Genomic DNA, 20,073 nt, shown 5'->3' on the forward strand with positions numbered 1-20,073 from the left:
GATAAAATCAAGCTGCAAAAAAAGGGTACATGGTATGATTCTGATTGTAGGAAGCAAAATGTGTGTGCGTATGTACATATATGTATGTATGAGTTAAATATTTTCAGAACCACATTGTCCACCTTTCTCTACTCTGCTCCCTGCCCAGGAGGCCGGTCTGTATGATAAATCAGTGGAGTCCCTTGCCTCATGACTTCTGGTTGGATTCAGGCAATGAGAGCCCTGGCAGGAGATGTGAGGGCAAGGGCCCTTCATTCCCCTGGCCCCTTTCCTACTCCTCTCTGCAGGCTGGTTATATCCCTCTGAAGGTCACAGCATCTTTCGGGTATCCTCTCCATGAAGTTTTCTCTCCAGATTCCAGAAACCACTTCCTTTCTTTGCCTCTGCAGATCTAGAAGTCATAAAGACTGACACTAGCTCACAGGCACTCCACAATTCCTTGTCGCTGTTCTTAAACAGTGTTCACACTTTCCCACTTTTGCAAACAGTCCTTTTATTAAACTCCTCCCAATGACCTTCTGTGCATGTACTTTTCCTTTTTTGGCAGACCCCTAATAAATAATATTAGTTATACTTTATGTGTATATGTGTGTATCTTATGTGGTTTATATACACAAATATGCATGGAGAGGTACCTACATGCACAAAGAAAATCTTCGAAGGATACATAAGAGATTGGAGAACGGGATACATGGTCTGGACTTTTGCTTTTCATTTTGTAGCTTGTAATTTTTTTCCACTTTTAAAATATCCAGTCATATACAAGTAATAAATTTGTAATTTCTAAGCAAATCCAAATGGGAAGTATATATTTATTACCTCTTTGATGGCACATTAAGGAGGGAAAGAAGTAATTAATACCAGGGAAAATGAGACTGATGACAGAGATGTTCATTTGAACAGCGCAATGTATCTTAGTGGAAGGATTCTATCTCTGAAACTGAAGTTTGACAGTTATCAAAGAATTCATCCACTGCAGCGAGGGTCTGTACCACCTTATTCCAATGACCTGCTTTTAGAAAAGCAGTCTTATTTTTAAAATTTGTTTCCAAATAAGCCCCTTTTCTTCACACATCTCATTTGTGGTTCAGATTTGCTACTTTCTATCTTAATTGCACTTTTTTGAGAACTTCAGACAGAGTAGAGTCACATGAGTGTGCTCATTTAGATTTGATAAATATGTTTAGCGTTTTGTGATTAGAACAAAATAGCCCCTTTCACAGAATTGCAAGACTGACTTTTAGACCTAGTTCCAAAGCTTACTAAAACCACTCTGAGATAAAAAATACAAATCACTAATGTGGTACTAGAGCCCACAATTAAATTAATTTATAGGGGCTTTAGTGCAATTAAATTTCCTCCAGACTATCTCTAGTGGCACTAGGTTTTTTTACTTAATATACTTTAAAGCATAATTTACCTTAATTTTTGCAAAATCATTTAAATACTACAAATATCACTTTTGTACATATTTCCATGGTGACACAATACATTTGCAGTCTATTTAATTTACGACTGATGAGACTAAAATGAAAATTCTTCAAGGGCCATACATCTTCTATAACATCACATTTTCCTATTCCAAGATATTAAGCATAAAAGTTATCTGTATTTGCAAGAATTGACTCTGGAAACAGTAATAAATATTTTAAATGATCTGATTTTGAAACTTCAAGAAAATTAAAATCTAGAGCAAAGAGACACATCAGTGATACAAAGAGTCAAGACGTTTAGGGTTCATCATTTAAGATAATAAAACATAAGCATTTAAAATTAAATTTAACAGATCTTTTCTACACTCAAATTAAAGAAATTATTAGAAAAGAACATGACTTATACACAATCCTCCAAATCTCAATTCATCTTATTCATATACTTGTGTACAAGGTATCTGGGGATCTCAAAATACATTAAGGAGACTTTGGAGTCACAGCTAATGAGCAAAGTTGTTAGGACAATTCTTCATGCTCCCAAATTTAGATATACAGGATCTATGCTACAAAATATTTAATAATAAACAGCTAACTAGTATGTTAGCTAAAGGAAGAAACATACAGAACTGGTCCAAAGCATTTGTAGCTAAGGCTATCAGCTAAATTCAGTAGTCAATTTTGCTACACATGTGCAGCACAGTGATATATGTGACAAAGGAGAAGCAGATGTAACTATGGAAATCATAACTTTAATTGACAACAACATGAAAATTCAGAAGGATAACAAGGATCATGGGTAGAGGTGACAATTATGCAGAAATAAAAATTAAATGTAAGCTTTATTGTAAAAAAGAAGAGTCTTTTTTTCCTCTCTGAATATTCTCTACTACTCCACAAATAAGAACAAGAATGGAAGAATAGTCTTCTCATTAATGAAAATGGGACAAAGGAACAGCCAGAACATTCCTACCTGGTTTCCAGATGAACTGATTATCCTTTTTGCCTTCCAAATGAGCTGCATGGGACAGCAAGAGAGAAAGTAATAGAAACAGCTTCCTCATGCTCCTCCATAACCAGCAAGTGACAGCCAGATTACCCTTTGAAAACATTCTTCAGATTTTCAGCCTCTTGACTTTCCTATTCCTAAAAACAAAATTTTTTAAAGGAAAAAAAAGAAAGAAAACCAGATAAGTTTCTTCTTTACAGAAATTATAAAGACTCACATTGACTGCTAGAACCTTTATCATGATGATACTACAAATTCCCCATTACCATAAAGAGAGTGCATATAATATCAACATTTTAAGATCAAAGGTTAATTAGCCATGCTTTCAATCCTTACCCATTGAAGACACTATCAATTCTAGCGACTCCATGGTCCCCTTATCAGTCGACTTTTGTGAGAGGAGGGTTGGCAGATACCTGGTCTACTCTCTCCTTCAACTTAGCCAAACTCCTTGAGGAGCTCACAATTTGGGAAGAAACATGCACACACATCAAAGTCCAAAATAGGGCAAAGAATACTCTAACAGTAGTATTAAGAAAGTGAAATGGAGAAATTGAGGGGGAGGCAATTAGATCATCTGTGCTGAGAAAAAAAGAGGAAAGTCTCATACAAGGTAATGTCTGAGAGGAGCCTTAGGAAAACAAGGGCTTGAGGGAGCCAGGGGGTGCATTTCTGGCTGTGAGAACTAGGTGCTGACATGCATTTTGTGTTTAGGGGATGGTGAGTGGGCCGGTGGCTGCTGTGAAGGATGAAAAGGGGAGGGAGGAATGGACAGAGAGGAGATTTAGAACACAGGTTGGGGAGCAAATTATGAAGAGCCTTGGATGTCATGTGAGTGATTTGGGACTCATTCTATAAATAATAACAATAAGAATTATAGGCAAGGGAATGACTTTTAAACAATTGACACCAGTGTGCACAACACATTCATGGTGGATGAGGCCAGTTAGGAAACTAGCAAATAGTCCAGGCAAGAACTGACAAATGAAAGGATCCAGGTAAATGTCAAATGCAGTACAGAGGCCAGATTCAGTTACCAAATGGATGGAATATGAGAGAGAAAAAATAAAAAAGACAGCAAGACTGCCAACTTACATGATCAAACAGATGGGACCTCTTTACCAAAGGAGGAATGGTAAAGAGGGGCATGTTTGAAAAGGAAGATAAGAAGAGTTTCCTCCCAGCAATATTAAGCTACAGGATATCCAGGTAGCTTCCCAAAGGATAATAAGTCTACCTGGAGGTAAGGAGATTAGAGATCATGGGCCACAGTTCATGTAATAGGAAAATGTATTAAGAAACATGGGTGGAGGGGGGGAATAAAAAGATTGAACAGTAAAAGGATATCAAGGTAGAAGTATTGTCCCTACACATTTACCCACATAGTGGCTAAGAGTGAGGAACAAATCTGACTATGAGCTTCCCAGTGACCAAAGAAAGGAAGTAGCTATTAATGCCCTCATGTATGTAGGAGAAAATTATATCTTCTTTTTTATTATTGTTTCAGGAGAAGCCACTAGTCTACTTTCAGGCACTCATGGAATTTACCCTAGGAGTCCTCATAAATACAGACGCTGTGCTGAGCAATGTGCTGAACACAACACTTCATCAAATATAAGAAACATGGCAAACCATGCTTCATGGCACTCCAGGCACATTCCAAGAGTACAATGGAAAAGTACAAAATCAGTAAAAAAGATTCTACAAAGGATCAAGCAATGAAGTTCAAGTACACAGCTCTCTGACGGCTGGCCTGGATCCAGGGATGAAGAGAGTACATGGATGGATAAGCAACCAAAACCTTTTCTTCAAATTTCTGTATCACATACCAATATTGAGACTCATCAAAGTGGAGTCATCTGGCTGAAATAAAACAGAGCTCTCTTGCTTCACTGCCCCCAAGACTGGCCTGGTAAACTATCTCATGGAACTTTTGTGGCATTGCTGGACATGATTCAAACACCTCAAGCCCAGAGAACTGAACTGGTCATACTTCTTTGTAGCAAACATCCAAGAGTATGATTTGCTACAACTATGCTTTTGCTATAGGCTGGGCAGCATGGATATTAATTTTAGCTTATTCCAAGGATAAAACTTGTAATGAAAATGATCTGTGTAGTTAATCCTAAGCTATTATTATTACTATTAAAGTAATTTGCCATCAGGACCAGCTCTCTACAAAGATAACTTCTTTTATGCAGGAAATCACCAGGGTAAAGGAGAGGACTTTGTTCATCCTCATCATTAAGAGACACATATCCAGCATATCTAAAAATATATTCAAATCATTAATATGTAAACTAAAGAGAAGGAAGACCCAAACCATATTTGCTATACTCCAAATGGCTGTAGGTGGAAAGCCACAAAAGACTTAAAAGAGTTAAGAGTTCCAGTGATCTGGAATGATTAGTCAAAAAGTAATATTTAAACATCTTGAATTTGTATCAATCTTTGTATTTAATTCAAAATAAAACAATAACAAAATCACCACAATTCCCTGAGTAGAGGCCGCTATGAGCCCTGATCTCATTTTAGGCTTTCTTATCATTCCAGAACCCTGTGCTGACTCTGCAAAGGGACCCAATGTCTTGAAGCTTCCTTTTGTGTTCATCTAAGCCAGTGGCAGATCCCTGAGCAGAGTGGCTTGGGAACCTCATAGCCACTCATGTATGTACAGTCACCACATCTTCTGGCTGTCACTAACAGGAAGAGTGCCAGTAGAAACCTTAGGCTGATCTTGACCAAACAAACAAACAAAAAAACAAAAAAACAAAATCTGAAATACAGATCTTAGAGAATGAACAAAAGCATTTCAATCTGGGATACCACAGCAATCTTACTCCTGGGAATACCTACACATTTTAGTATCAGTATTATCTATGATCCTATACGTCATTACCTCCCTTTCCCCAAGAAGCTGAGGGAGAAATGGTGGGAAACTAGGTTTGGTGAAGCTTCCACCACTTGCCTCGCTCCATGCTTTAGATGTATAAGTAAAATGAGAATCTCTGCTGGGTTGATGGACAGCACAGGATGGAATGTGACCCCAGGTTTGCCTTACTCCACTAAACTGTGTTTCCTCTCTTTCCTCCAAATGTCTGGAAGTTTACTCAATTATTCCTTCAAAGACACTGGGAGTCATTCTTGTATTCATTACATGAAAAGCCACACAAGTATTCACAATAAAAAAAGAGGGGAAACAAGAAACAATTAGAGATTCCACTCCTCTATTTGTACAACATAAATAGATGTTGTACAAATGCTGTAACTACAATAAAAATATATATTATGCAGGAAGCATGTGCTACCCACGATGGCATAAATAATTTACATCACAACCATCGTTCAGTTTCCAAATCAACTTATTTGCTATATATCTTAGCATCCAAAATATATTTGTAAGGTTAGCTTTAAATTGATGAATACTAAGAGAACTAAAAAAACTCTTTATCCTTTTTGCCTCTGTTTTCTAACCATTTGAAGGCAATTCGAACTATGAAAAATGCGTCTTACGTTTTACACGCATTTCATTTCCCTTTAAATGTATTCTTATCATTGAAGTCCTTGAATATTTAAAAGGCACAAAACTTAATAAAATAAAATAAAATAAAATAAAATAAAATAAAATAAAATAAAATAAAATAAAATAAAAGCTGTTCCAATTTGCTTTCAACCTGCAGGAACAGCAGTGAAAGGGAGGGAAGCAAACTTGAGCACGCATATCCCCATAGTGCCATCTCATGGCAATTTGTGGACAAGATGGCTCGATAAAGATGGCTGAGTAACAGGGGCTGGAGGAGAGGACACCCAAGTTGAGACCCACCCAACTGACTGGCACAGCTGATTCAGCTGATGGCCACTCCAGATAGATGCCTATTACAAGTGATTGTTAACTAAATACCACTGGAGAGACCACAGGAGCATTTGCTTTTTCTCAGCTATCTGCCTGATTTCTGATTGCAATATTGTGAATTCCATTTCATCTTTCATAATCTGTTGTATATAGAATATTGACCTAAATACTCTAACTCTCACCAAAGCCCTGCTATGTAGTTATTCCTATTTTCTCTCATTTCAGAGACGAGGCATGGAGAGTTAAGTGACAAGCCCAAGGTCACAGAGGTGGTAAGTCATTTGCAAGTGATCTCAGTGGCCTTCCTCTGAAACAAGAGGGAGTAACATTGTAACCCTGTATCAACGCAAGCAATTTTTTATAACCCTGAAAATGGAGATCCTTTATAGCCCTATGTAGGGTCTCTCAGCAGCTTATACATGGCAATTTACATATCATTTCACTCAATCCTCACATAATATTATGAGCAATTATTCCTATTTTTCAGATATAAAAGAGACTGATCATTAAGGATGTTAAATAATTATTCCAAGGTTACCTCAGCCAGAAAATGTCAAAGCTGGATTACATAACAGGCCTGACACCATAGCCCCGATCTGTTTATGGCATCACATGCAGTGACCCTGGCAGGTCACCTGGCCTTGGAGCCTCAGGGTCCTCATCTACAAAATGAGGAGGACAGTCATCTCATAACCTCTAGGATGGGATAAAATAAGGGATGGAAACTACTTAGATGGGGGCCGGCCAGAGAACGAGCGTTTGCTAAATAAAGGGCCACCATTGCTAATATTGTTATTACTCTCTCAAAATTCAAAAAACTCTTACTCTAGCAAATTTAAATAACAGTGCGAATGCAATCCTGCCCTGCAGCAAAGGAATGAGAGATGATTTTTTTCCAACCACCCAATCTTGTGACTTTGTGCATACCATATTTCTGAAGAGCTAAAAGCAGTCTGTACCAAGAGCCCCATTAAAGATTCACACTGACCCTGTGAAGGAGAAAACAGGGATTATCATCTCTATTTTATGAGAAAGTAACCTCTGGCCTCACAATGACATGATATTTAGTAACTTCCTCAAGCTTTGTAACTGCCAGCCTCTTCCTCCACGTACCTCACTCTGCAGAAGCCAATTACATCAACATATGAGGCAGCTGCAAGCATACCGAATAATATACAATCACGTGGACTCTGGTTTTCCATAGTAATAATTTCAATAGGTTTGCATCATGTAATAAGGCCACAGAGAATTCTGCACAAAGTCCACACAAGTATTTTACATATATCTGGACAAACTTTTGCCACAGGAACAATAGAAAGAGGGCTTGAAACAGATTTGTCACAACCTTCAAAGCTACATCTTGGTAGCTGCAGCAGACACAACTTACTATCTCTATCTCTATCTCTGTCTCTATCTCTGTCTATATCATCTATATCTACCTATACCTACATCTATATATCTATTCTATATATCTATATTACACATTGCCGGATTTTCTTTCAGTTAGAGTGACCACATAACAGTTCTAAGCAATGGATTGAGTGTCAAATATATTTTTATTCCCCAAAAGAAATACAAAATCCCAAAGGACAAAACGTAAAAGTGTGGTTCTTTGCCATTACCCCTGCCTGGAACATACATATAATGTCTGGAAGTACCAGAGCCGTCTTAAGCCCATGACAATGAACACTGCCCACTACTATGAATGATGGAGAGGGGATGCAGAAGGATCCTGAGACTCAGAGGCCATAGTGGAGCCTCAGCAACTGTCCTAAATTGTCACCCTCTGGACTTTCCACCTTGTGAGGGAAATAAATCCGCTTGTTTTAATCCCCTTTTTTTCTGTGTTTTCTGTTACATGAGCTGAAAGCAACTCTAACTCCTAACGGTATCATGTCCCTACACGCACTGGATCTGTTAATAGATATACCTATTTGTATGCGTGTGCCTCTCTCTCTGACTTCTCCAGATTGAAACACAGTATCTTGCATGATTCAAGCAATACACTGAAATTCTCTGTAAACCTGATCGTGGATGCCCCTATTTCTAAACAGGGCAGGTTGGTTTATTTCCCATACTGATTACTTCAGGTAATAGACACACTATTCAAAGAAAAGCCACTGCATCTGTTGTCATTTTGCATAAGAGTTATCAAAGTGAAGAAAGGGGGCTTCATGGGTGATAAACTATAAATAAAAAAGAAGGGTAGTGATTTCTTTGGTAAGCTGCCTGAGGCTCCCCAGTGAGAACAAATCCACTCATACACAGTCTAATTTAAGAACATATTTATGCAGTTATTCCCCCATGCTGTTGCCAAGCCCCTCCCTAATTCTGAAGGCATTATGGACAGATTTTATCATTTGAGAACTACCTTGTCATCACCTCATGGAAAGCCATTACCTCATAAAATCACATCCTCGTTACTCCTAGTGTTTCTGGTTATTGTGCAAATCTTCCACTTCCTCTTAATCACTTTTTCACTTTGGTCAAGGATACCAAACTTTTTTTCATTTCTCACTGGCCACTTCTCACCCTCCTTTTCTATCATATCCTCCCATTTGACCTCTAAATTGACATATCTCTCACTCTGTTCTCAGAGCCTTTTCTTTCCTCACTTCCCAAGTCATCTTAGTCTCCCAGCATGAAATACCATGCTTCAAGTTCCCATTTCCCCATATCCATCCCCATATCTCCAGTCCTGATTTGTTCCCTGAACTCATGCATCCAAATTACTGCTGAACATCTCCACAGGGTGTGTGATAGGCGACTGACATGCAGCACACATAGCAAAGCTTGTGATCCCCTTATGTAGGCTGCAGCCCACTTCTCCTCCCCCAGTGTCATCTCCAAAATGGCAATCACACTTCACCAGGCAAGAAGCCCAGGAGTCACCCTGAAATCCTTTTTTTTTTCTCACATATGAAAACCAATCCATCAGCAAACCTAGCTGGCAACACCTCCACAGTCTGTCCAGTATCAGGCAAGCTCCCATCTCCTTTGCCACCATCTTCCTAGTGCAAGCCACCACCATTTCTCACCTGAGCTACGCTATCAGTCTCCTAACTGGTGGAGTGCTGTCACTCTTGAATGCCTTCTATGCATTCTCCATAGAAAATCCAGGATAACACTCAGGAAAGAAAAATATGCTGCCCTCCTTAAAATCCTCTCATGGTTTCCCATCACAAAATAGAACCTAAAAATTATGCTGGTTAGACTCTTGCTTCCTCTCTTTCTTACTAATCTCCATTCAGTCTTCTAGCCCAGGCATGCTGGCCTCTTTCTTGTTCCTCAAGGATGCACCTTCTCAGGGTCCTTACAGTACTGTTTTTTTTAGATATCCACAGGGCTTGCTTCCTTACTTCATTATTCTCAAAGGCCTTCCCAGACCACCATCTGTTCAGCACAGTTGCATTCAATCTATCCTCTTGGCATTTGTTTGTTTGTAACACTTACAAAAGATCAATACCTGACAATCTAGTACATATTAGTTTATTTTTTTAATTTTCATCTCCTCTAGTACCATCTGCATACTTTATCTTGTTCACTGTGTATTGCTGGGAAAGTAGATGTTCAACAGATATTCGCTAAATGAATGAAAGAAGGAATGAATGAGTCTACATTTGTAAAAATTTTTTCTAGTTAAGTTTTCTTGATCATGGACCATAATTTTGATGAAGAGGTTTTAGCATATAAGGGCAAATGAACAGCTAGAAAAGCCCATCTACTTGAAAAATTAGCCAACTGAAATATATTAAAATTATTTCTAAAATCCCGATATTTGGAGCATATGTAGCATGTCTAAATAACTAGGTAAGGGGGTTTTATCCAACACACAGAACTATCTGCTGCAAATTTAAGAAAGAACCAGAAGTGCTGACTCTTGGGGTACCTGGCAGGCTCAATCATTAGAACATGCAACTCTTGATCTCAGAGTCGTGAGTTCAAGCCCCACATTGTGTGTAGAGATTACTTAAATAAATAAATTTTTAAAAATACATAAATAAAAGTGCTGACTCTCATTTTTAAAAGAATCATATTTCCATGTTTTTAGATGAAAAATTATCACTTACTTTTTTCTAAGTGCAAAATGGCTCCTTTGGGAGCAAAATTTACCTAAAAGGAATGGTTTCTAAAAATGTATATTTTCCTACTTGTCATCATAGGAACCTCCTTACATTATTATTCAAGAACTACAATCACTACTGAATGCTATTTTGCTTCAATAAATGATGTTGTCAGCTTCCTAACCCTTGCATTTAAAGCAAAAACAAAAAAAAAAAAAAAACAACAAAAAAATCTTTGATTAAAATGTATACTTGTCATTTTAATTTTAATGGCTACTAAAATTTATTTAGTTTAGAGACAAATGGAAATTTAGAACAATAGGTTGTCTCTGAAATAACATTCATCAGATATTCAAGAGCCAACGGTAAACTGTATAATGTTATGAGTTTCTCTTATTTTGAGTTTTTGAATTCTCTCCCGTGTCCAGTAGAGTTAATTTAGTAATTGTGAAACCCTGAAAATCACATGGACTCTGGCAAACAGTTGAAAATTCCTCTCACTTTATAAATAAATTACAAACACCTTATTCCACACCCCAAAAAATATCAGGAGATCTTTTTTTTCTATAAAAAATTTTCTATATTTCCTGTATTTGAGTCCACAGGTGGAAGACTCTTTTTTATATAAAGCAGGAAAAAGTGAAAGTTAAATAGTTTAATGAAACAACATGAAAAAACATAAGATATTCACTACAGAAAAAATAAAATCTATATAATTTGCTTGGAGGAGCTTAGGTTAATTACAAAAAGAAAATGCATTCAATTTGAAAGCATTACATTCTAGAAAGAGTAATAAAGTTAGTACAATCAGATATTTTAAGAAATAAAACAGGAACCTAATGGCATTAGTCTACAGTCCATTATGCTTAAAGATGTAGGAAAGAATTTGATAATCTCTTTTTACCAAATTTTATAACTAAATATATATATTAGTATTTTATATGTGTGTGTATTTTACATATATATATGTATATATATATATATATATGAATGGAGACAGAGAGAGAGTGATTTTTTGTGTGTGTAAGGTTATATTTAACCATTACTCTAAAGAGCTTTATACGAATTCAGTATAACTAGAATGTGTGAACAAGACAACATCATCTTCTCAAATGCTATTGACCTTTGAAATTAAAAAATACTTAATTACTCATTAATATTTTCTGCAATGTAAGATTCTAAATATTTAATGTCAAGAGAATTATCTAGTTAAACATAAATATAGTTTTGTGTTCTCTTCATCAATTATGCATCTACTGTTGCAAAAGAACTTATTGAAAAATGTGTTCACAGTTGACATAAAAAATAGTAACATGTTTATAAGCCTGTAAAATTTTCTAGCAGTCCCTCCCATTATCTTTTATAAGTTTTCATGTATTATGATTATGATTCGGCATTGACCATTAATAAGTTGCTCATTAGATTCAGAAGATTTGATAGAATTTACTCTCATCCTTTTTCATCTCATTCTTCCCAAAAGAATGGGGTAATATCTGAAAGAGAATACTTTAATTTAAGTTGAAATGCAAAGGTCTTTTTAGATTCTTCTTTTATTGCACAAGCCACAAAGAAAGTTGTAAGAACATGTTTAACCAGTGGAAAACAGATTATGTTCCCTCTACTAGCAATTCCAAGGTTGTTGTGTGTGTGTGTTTTTAATTTTATTGTTTCTAGGTGTTTTAAATGTATCAACAAAGTCTGAAGTCAGCTGCCATGAAATATATTTCATTTAACATTTTCCTACCTTAAAAATGCAATACCTCCATTTATCAATACTATCTACCTTCAATTTCACAGAAACAGGCAGAAATTGATGACACTAAATAAAAAGCCATTCTTCATCTTCATGTACTGTATTACACTATTAATGTGCATCTGCTTATGTGTACACATACACACACAAATACTTCTAAAATGATAAAATGATCAAAACACAAAAATGAGGCTTTCAAAGAGTGATTTCTCTCAGAGAAAGAAAACCAAGTTCACTGGGTACCCCGGCAATTTTCCACTGGAAATTTTACATTTAGAAGTTTAATTACAAACTTAGATAAGTGGATTATAATGAAAGATATCTCTAGTAAGGGAGCCCAGACAGATGCATCATGAATGCATTAAAGAAAACACTAGAGAGAGAGAAGTTTCCATCAGCAGAAAGATTTTAATTAAACAGCAATAGGATGGATCTTTTCTGTGAAATGATACTACAGTTACCCACAGTTCATTAAAACTATTTACTGTATAATATATTCATTGAAACCATTTGAGTCTGGAAAGTATGTTTAAACCTTTCATTCTTAGTTATGAGGGCAGAAAACTGTGGGCAAGGAGGAGGGGAAAGGTCTACCAGGGAAATGTGGGAATGAAAAACCATTTCTCTGTTTGCATTGTGTCCTTGGAGAGCTATGCCTGAAGTAGCTCCACACTTCCTGGAGACTCATGGGCTTCCGAAGAAGGCAAAAAAGCCAACAGTGACCACCAAAATATCCACTGAATTCTATCTGTGATCCATTTGGGATAGCCAAGTGGATGGCTAAGTTGAGCATTCAATGTCATCTGTCTATACTTTATTCTTGGCATGGATTCAGTTATTTACTTGGTATACTAGGTTGTTAAAGACATGCATATCCCAGTGGCCTCTGCAGTGTCCTACCAAAAGGTTTTTTCTTGAAGTTAGAAGCCACATTTTGTTCATTTTGTATTTCTAACTTGTGGCTTAACAACTAGGCACAGTATGTTCATTTGTGAAGGACAAATGAAGTGAATAGGTACAGCAGGGTATATACTAATCAAATAAAATTATAATGAACAAAAAGAATCAGACTAGGAAAGCCAGCAACCTCAAACACACACACACACAAATTGATTCCAACATGCTCCCCCCAAAAACGCTGCAGAGTTCCATTCTGAACGACTTCCTTAGATAGCCACCATTTGCTATTCACCCTATCAATGTTGCACCTTTTCTAACCCTTTTCCAGACTGTTGCCAGTTACAAGTTGGAATGAGGACCACCAGCTCCAACGTTGGAGGAGCTCTAAGGCCCCAAAAATGAAAACATTTCTGAGTTTAACAGTGCATAGGAAAAGAAGTGCCAAGTGGATATTTTAGTAAAACAAGTAAATATTAACTAATAATTAGGTAATGTTCTGGGGCGCCTGGGTGCATCAGTCAGTTAAGCATCTGACTTCGGCTCAGGTCATGATCTCACAGTTCATGAGTTCAAGACCAGCATTGGGGTCTCTGCTATCAGCACAGATACGCTTTGGATGCTCTGTCCTCCTCTCTCTCTGCCCCTCCCCCACTTGCGTTCTCTCTCTCAAAAATAAACACTTAAAAAAATAATTAGGTAAAGTTCTTAAAGAAAATTAAATGACTCAGGCCCCCTGGACTAATAGTCTTGAACTTTCAGTTGCCTTATAATTTCTAGAAATCATCACTCATTTTAACAGAGTTAATAGTGAATCACAGGAAGTCTTCAAAGGACCTCGGCCTTTAAAAATAATGTTTTAGTATAGTAATTTTTTATTAAAATGCAAAATATAACATCCTACACATCTGTTATTTGTTGTACCAAACTAATAGATATTAACAGCAACACAGACATAACTTCTGTCAGCTAGGGGGAGAGGAATGATGTTCAAAAATCTTAAGGTCAAGAGGAGATGTCTGTGAGAACAAAAGCTTGAAAAAAATTGGTATCAATTTTTAAATGACAATGCTATATTCCCTTAACAATTTCCAACACATGCCACCATTACTCTAAAACTGATCCTACTCTTCTTCTACAGCAATTCTTGCATCTTCTAGCTCCCAAACATGAGAATAAATAAATGTTGAAATAAGTATTGAAACATATAAGAGGTGATTGATAGCACTAACATTAACGCTTAAAGGATTAATGAATTAAAAGAATGTTAAATATCTATAACTTAGTTTCCCTTATACCCTTGGTAGTAATGCAATATTTACAATGACAAAGAATTAACTCAGTGCCCCACAAAGTGGTCTATCCCATTTTGTGACAACTTCAGTGATTAGGACAAGCATCTCAACCCAGAACAGTTATTTTACTTTCGTATCTAAAGCCTTTGACCTTAACGCTTCCCTCTGCAGTTATAAAATATATCTCATCTGTCTGCCACATAAAAAAACTCCAAACTTCCTCCTTTCTAGGCTCAACATGTTTATCTCATACTCCATTATTCATGGTTCACGGTATCTACATCCTTCACCAAAGTGGGCCTTTTCTCCAGACATGCCTCCAGAAGGTGAAAGACAACTCTATGCAGAAGGAAAGGCTGTGAGCCATTAGTAGCCAAATTCACAGTAACTGGTCAGGTAAAAGGGCTTTTGGATGGGGCAAGAACTGCCTCAGAAACAATCCTAACTACAGGAAAAAAATAACCTGTGCAGAGAAGCATTCATATCAGGGATTATTATTAATGTTAATTAGAAACATGGTAATGTTAATTAGAAGACAGTAACCTAAATGTCTACCATAGGGAAATGATTAATTAATTTTATTGTATCTTCTCAATGCAGTACTGTGTAGCCATATTATAGTTATTAAGAGTATAAAAATATGGAATGTATGTGTAGGATAAGTTGAAAAACCTCAATATTATATTATATTTAACTAAAATTATGCGGGAAAAATCTATGCATTAAGTTTTTTGGAAAAAAAGTCATACCAAGAATGTTAGTTGCATTAACATGGTATAAACATGAGAGATTGTTTTTATTCTTGTCTTCTCACTTATCCAAGCTTTAAAAAAGTTATTTTAGGATGAGTAATTCAGACTGCCTTTATTTCACAGATTTTTTTCCAGTTTTATTAATAAATAAATAATACACATCACTGTAAAAGTTTAAGGCATACAGCATGATGTTTTGATTCCTAAAAATTGTCAAATGATTACCACAATAGGTTCAGGTAACATTCATCTCCTCATAAAAAGAAAAAAAAGAAAAGAAAAGAAGGGGTGGGAAGTCTCCTTGTGACAAGATTCACAGGATTTACTCACTTAACAACTTCCCTATATACCATACAGCAGTTTTAGCTATAGTCACTATGCTATACATTACAGCCCAAGTACTTATCTTATTACTAGACTTTTGTACCTTTTGATTACCTTCTTCCAATTACTCCTCCCCCCTACTCTCTGTCTCTGGTAACCCCAAGTCTGATCTCTGTTTCTATGAGTTTTGTTTTAAGATTTCACCTATAAGCAACATCATATAGTATTTATCTTTCTGTGCCTGACTTATTTCATAATGACTTCAGTGCCCACCTATACTGTCACTAATAGCAGGATTTCCTTGTTGTTCTGTGGCTAAATAATATCCTATTGTGTATATATACCACAACTTCATTATCCATTCATCCACCTATGGACACTTCAGTTGTTTCCACATCTCGGCTAGTGTAAATAATGTCCTTTCACGTTAGTGTTTTCATTTTCTTTGGATATATTCTCAGAATTGGAATTTCAGGAGCATACTGTAGTTCTATTTTCAAATTTTGAAAATCTTCCATGCTATTTCCATAGTGGCTATACCAATTTACATTCCCACCAACAGTTCACAAGAATTCCCTTTTCCCCATTAACCACCCCAGCATTTGTTATCGCTTGTCATTTTGATCATGGCCCTTCAAACAGGCATGAAGTGACATCTCATTGTGGTTTTAATTTGCATTTCCCTAATGGCTAGTGATGTTGAACATCTTTCCATATCTCCGTTGGCCTCTTGTATATCCTCTTAGGAGAAATGCCTATTCAAGTCCTTTGCCCATTTTTAATGGGTTATTTGTTTTTTCATTACTGACCTGTATAAACTTTTAATATATTTTAGATATTAACCCTTTATCAGATATATGGATTAACAAATATGTTTTCCCATTCTGTAGGTTGTCCTTTCACTTTATTGATGATTTCTTTTACCATATCAAAGACTTTTAGTTTGATGTAGTCTCACTTGTTGATTTTTTTATTACGTTGCTTGTATTTTAGGTGCCATCTCCAAAATTCTTGCCAAGACCCATGTCAAGAGGCTTTATTCCCATGTTTTTTCTTCAAGGAGTTTCATTATTTCAGGTCTAACATTTAAGTCTTTAAATAGATCATTTTGATCTATTTTTTGTGAGTGTTGTAAGATATGGGTCCAGTTTCATCCTTTACATGTGAATATCCAATTATCCCAGCACCATTTATTAAAGAGAGTGCCTTTTCTCCATTCAGTATTCTTGGTTCTCTTGTCACATATTAGTTTACCAAGTATTCTTGGGCTTATTTTTGGGCTCTTAATTCTGTTCCATTGGTCTATTTGTTTGTTTTTATACCAGTACCATATGTTTTTTATAACTGTAGCTTTATAGTTAAAGCCATTTGGGGTCTTTTGTGAATTTATATACATTTTAGGAATGTTTCTTTCTACTTCTATAAAAAAAATGCCATTGGAATCTTGATAAGGATAGCATTGAATCTACAGATGGCTTTTGGAAGTATTGACATTTTAATAATATTAATTCTTCCAATCCACAAACACAGGATATCTATTTATTTGTGTCTTCTTCAATTTCTTCCATCAACATCTTGTAGTTTTCATAGTACAGATATTTCACCTTCTTGGTTAAATTCCTAACTATTATATTGTTTTTCATGCTACTATAAATGATATTTTATTTCTTTTTCAGAAAATTTTTTGTTAGTGCATAGACATGCTACTGATTTTGTATGTTCAGTTTGTATCTTCCAAGTTTACTGAATTCATTGATTATATCTAACAGTTTTGATTGAGTCTTTAGTATTTTCTATATATAAAATCCCATCATCTGTAAATAGAAATATCTTTCTTTACAGTTCTGACACATTTTTGTTTTCATGACTGATTGCTCTAGATGGGACTTTCAGTACTATGCTGAATAGGAGTGGTGAAAGTGAGCACCTTTGTCTTTCCAGATATGAGAAATATAGCTTCAACCTCTCACCAATGAGTGTATTAGCTGTGGGCTTGGTATATATGGTCTTTATAATGTTGAGTTATATTCCCTCTGTGCCTAATTTATTAAGAGTTTTTATCATGAATGGATGTTGAATTTTGTCAAATGTTTTTTTTTTCTGTGTCTATTGAGATGATCATAGGATTCTTTTCTTTCATTCTATTAATGTGTTGTATTGCATTGATTGATTTGCAGATGTTAAACCATCCTCGCATCCCAGTGATAAATTCCACTTGATCATGATGAATGAACCTATTAGTGTGCTGCTAAATTTGGTTTGCTAGTATTGTACTGAGAATTTTTGCATCTGTATTCATCAGGGGTATCAGCCTAAAATTTTCTTTACTAGTATTGTCTTTTTTCAGTTTTAGAATAATGCTTCAGATTTTAAGAAAACCCAGAGAACACACTGTAAGTACCCAACACCAAATATGGTATAACACATATTGAGTGCTTAATAAGTATCTGCTTCCTGCTTGAAGAAGCCAACTCATCAAGGCCATTTCAGTGCACTATGTGGATTTTGGCAATCTGTTGGTGAAAGAATGTTTTTCCAAGGAAGGAAAATAATCTGTTGCAAAAGAAAATTTAATGTTTCTTCAAAATTTTAATGTTTTAACTACTTTAAATTAGTGTTGTTTCCCCATGTAGCCATTCTTCCTCAAGTAGCAAAAATGAGAAGAGCTTCCCCACTCTTTTATGCTCTGCAAAACCCATTTAAACACAGAATTACCATCAACTTTTAATGGAAATGCCTGGAGAAGAGAGGAAGGACCCTTGGGTTTCATGATACTGCATAAATAATTAAAGCTGATTGCAGGATAATTTTATATTTTTTATCATGAAAACTAAAATGAATGTAAACAATTTGCCTCTTTTAAGAAAATAATCTCAGTTTGACTTATTTCTGTTGAAGCTGGTCCTGTATTCAATAATGAAAGCTTAAAATCAAACAGAGATCAAGATGTCTACTCCTTCTGGTTTTCTTTCCTACTCCTCAGAGTTGTACAAGCCATGAGACCCTCTTCCTACACCCCCTATGCTAACTGAAATCCATTATAAAATTTTTTCTCAATATTCTCTGCTCTACTTTGCTGTCCATTCTGAGAACTGAAGCCAAACACTATCACAGTCATAGCCACTGCCCCAGCCAATTGATAGCTGATTTAATTTAATATTATACAAATTTCTAGTGCAATAGGATCTAGATGGTCCCTTGAATGCTGTTAAAACCAAATATACACCTAACTCCATGATACTATGTCCTAGCAACACAATGAACAGAATCCTATAATTCTGCTCCTACTCTAACATGAAATTTCATAACAAATATTGCCATGACCAAATATTTAATGAATACCAGAATGGAGAGACAAAGTAGAGTGCTATACTCAGGTAAAATAAAAAAGATCATGCTTACCACCTCTTTTTCAGAGCTTGCCAACTAATCGTAATTACTGGACATACAATAAGTAATAAATTTAATTAATGAAACAGTAGCATACAGGGCAGATTAAGGAAGATAAGGTCAAACTAGAAGACTAGAGCAGTAATTTACATGTAAACACGTGCTACAGGTAAAGTGACCATTGTGGAAATGTAAAAATGGAAGGGCAGCAAGAGATGTAACAAAGGAAGTAGAAAGTGAAGGAAGAAAGAAGAGGGTCATAGCTAACAATGAGGTCTCAAGAAACAGAGTTGGAAGGAGGAACCAGTTAAGGAAAGTGATGACGATTGCTTCTTTGTTATATGTTTGATGTAATAATGTAATATTCAAGTAATAATGTCTATTAGAGAGGTGGAGAAATGGAACTGAGAGGGGTCAAAGTTAGAGATACAATTTGGAAAATCAGGTCCATTAAGTTGGTAGTAAAGTTCACAAAAGTAGAAAAATTGGGTAGGCTCTCCAAGTGAGAGAATGCAGTACTGACAGAACAGGAGGCTAAGGGCTAAGCTCTTCAGTTTGCTCATATTCAGAGGAAGAGGAAGCAGTTTTTGCTCATGCTATCTCTTCTAGGCAAAGCATTCTCTTCTACTTGACAGTTTTATGAACTTGTCTGCAACACTCAAGGGCTAGCAAAAATGGCACCTTATCTGCAGAATCTTCTCCAGCTCACCTGGGAAGAGTTCCTCGCTACCCAACTTATAATCCTAAAGTATGTTGTACAATAATCATTTCTACATCTCTTTTATCCATTAGACTGTGAACTCCACAGAGATAAAAATTTTGCCTGATTATTTTTTACATTCCTAGCAAGGTGCCTGGCACAGATAAACATTTAACTAAGTCTTATAAAATGCTCAGTGTCTAGCATAGTTGAGAAAAAAATGACCTGACCACTAAGAGGGGACCAAAAACAGCAAAATTTTGTGGAATAATAGTAATAATATGTGAACCTGACTTAAATGATGGGATTCTGGATACTGAAATGATGCAAGGAGACTCTGGGGGGCCTGGAAAGGGGGCAAATGCAGTCTGCATGTGGAAAAGATGGGAATTATGGTGGAACACGGGACAGACTCTGGAAGCTAGCCTCCAAGATTTCCTCTGATGATTCTCACCACATGGCATTCATGCCTTACATCCCCTTTCACACTGAATAGGAAATTATGAAAATGATACTGGGTTACTTTCTAGGCTAGGCCATAAAAGACATTGCAACTTTTGCCTGAATGCTCTCTTTATCACTTATCTGGGTAACATAAGAGGATAC

The 20,073-nt window shown here is 36.1% G+C and overlaps 1 protein-coding gene across 2 annotated transcripts in view; it reads right to left on the reverse strand.

The window, feature by feature from the left end:
* THSD7B (thrombospondin type 1 domain containing 7B) overlaps positions 1-20,073 on the reverse strand; it is a 1,098,632-nt gene that overhangs the window by 748,483 nt on the left and 330,076 nt on the right. For both annotated transcript variants that reach the window (XM_053909184.1, XM_019454952.2), the window contains one exon: positions 2,404-2,576. In XM_053909184.1, coding sequence (XP_053765159.1) covers positions 2,404-2,542 — 139 coding nt within the window. In that variant the 5' untranslated portion in view covers positions 2,543-2,576. The remainder of the gene's footprint in view (positions 1-2,403; positions 2,577-20,073) is intronic.

Source organism: Panthera pardus, unplaced genomic scaffold (assembly GCF_024362965.1).
Source record: "Panthera pardus isolate Hobbes unplaced genomic scaffold, ASM2436296v1 HiC_scaffold_10, whole genome shotgun sequence".
NCBI classification, from domain to species: domain Eukaryota; kingdom Metazoa; phylum Chordata; class Mammalia; order Carnivora; family Felidae; genus Panthera; species Panthera pardus.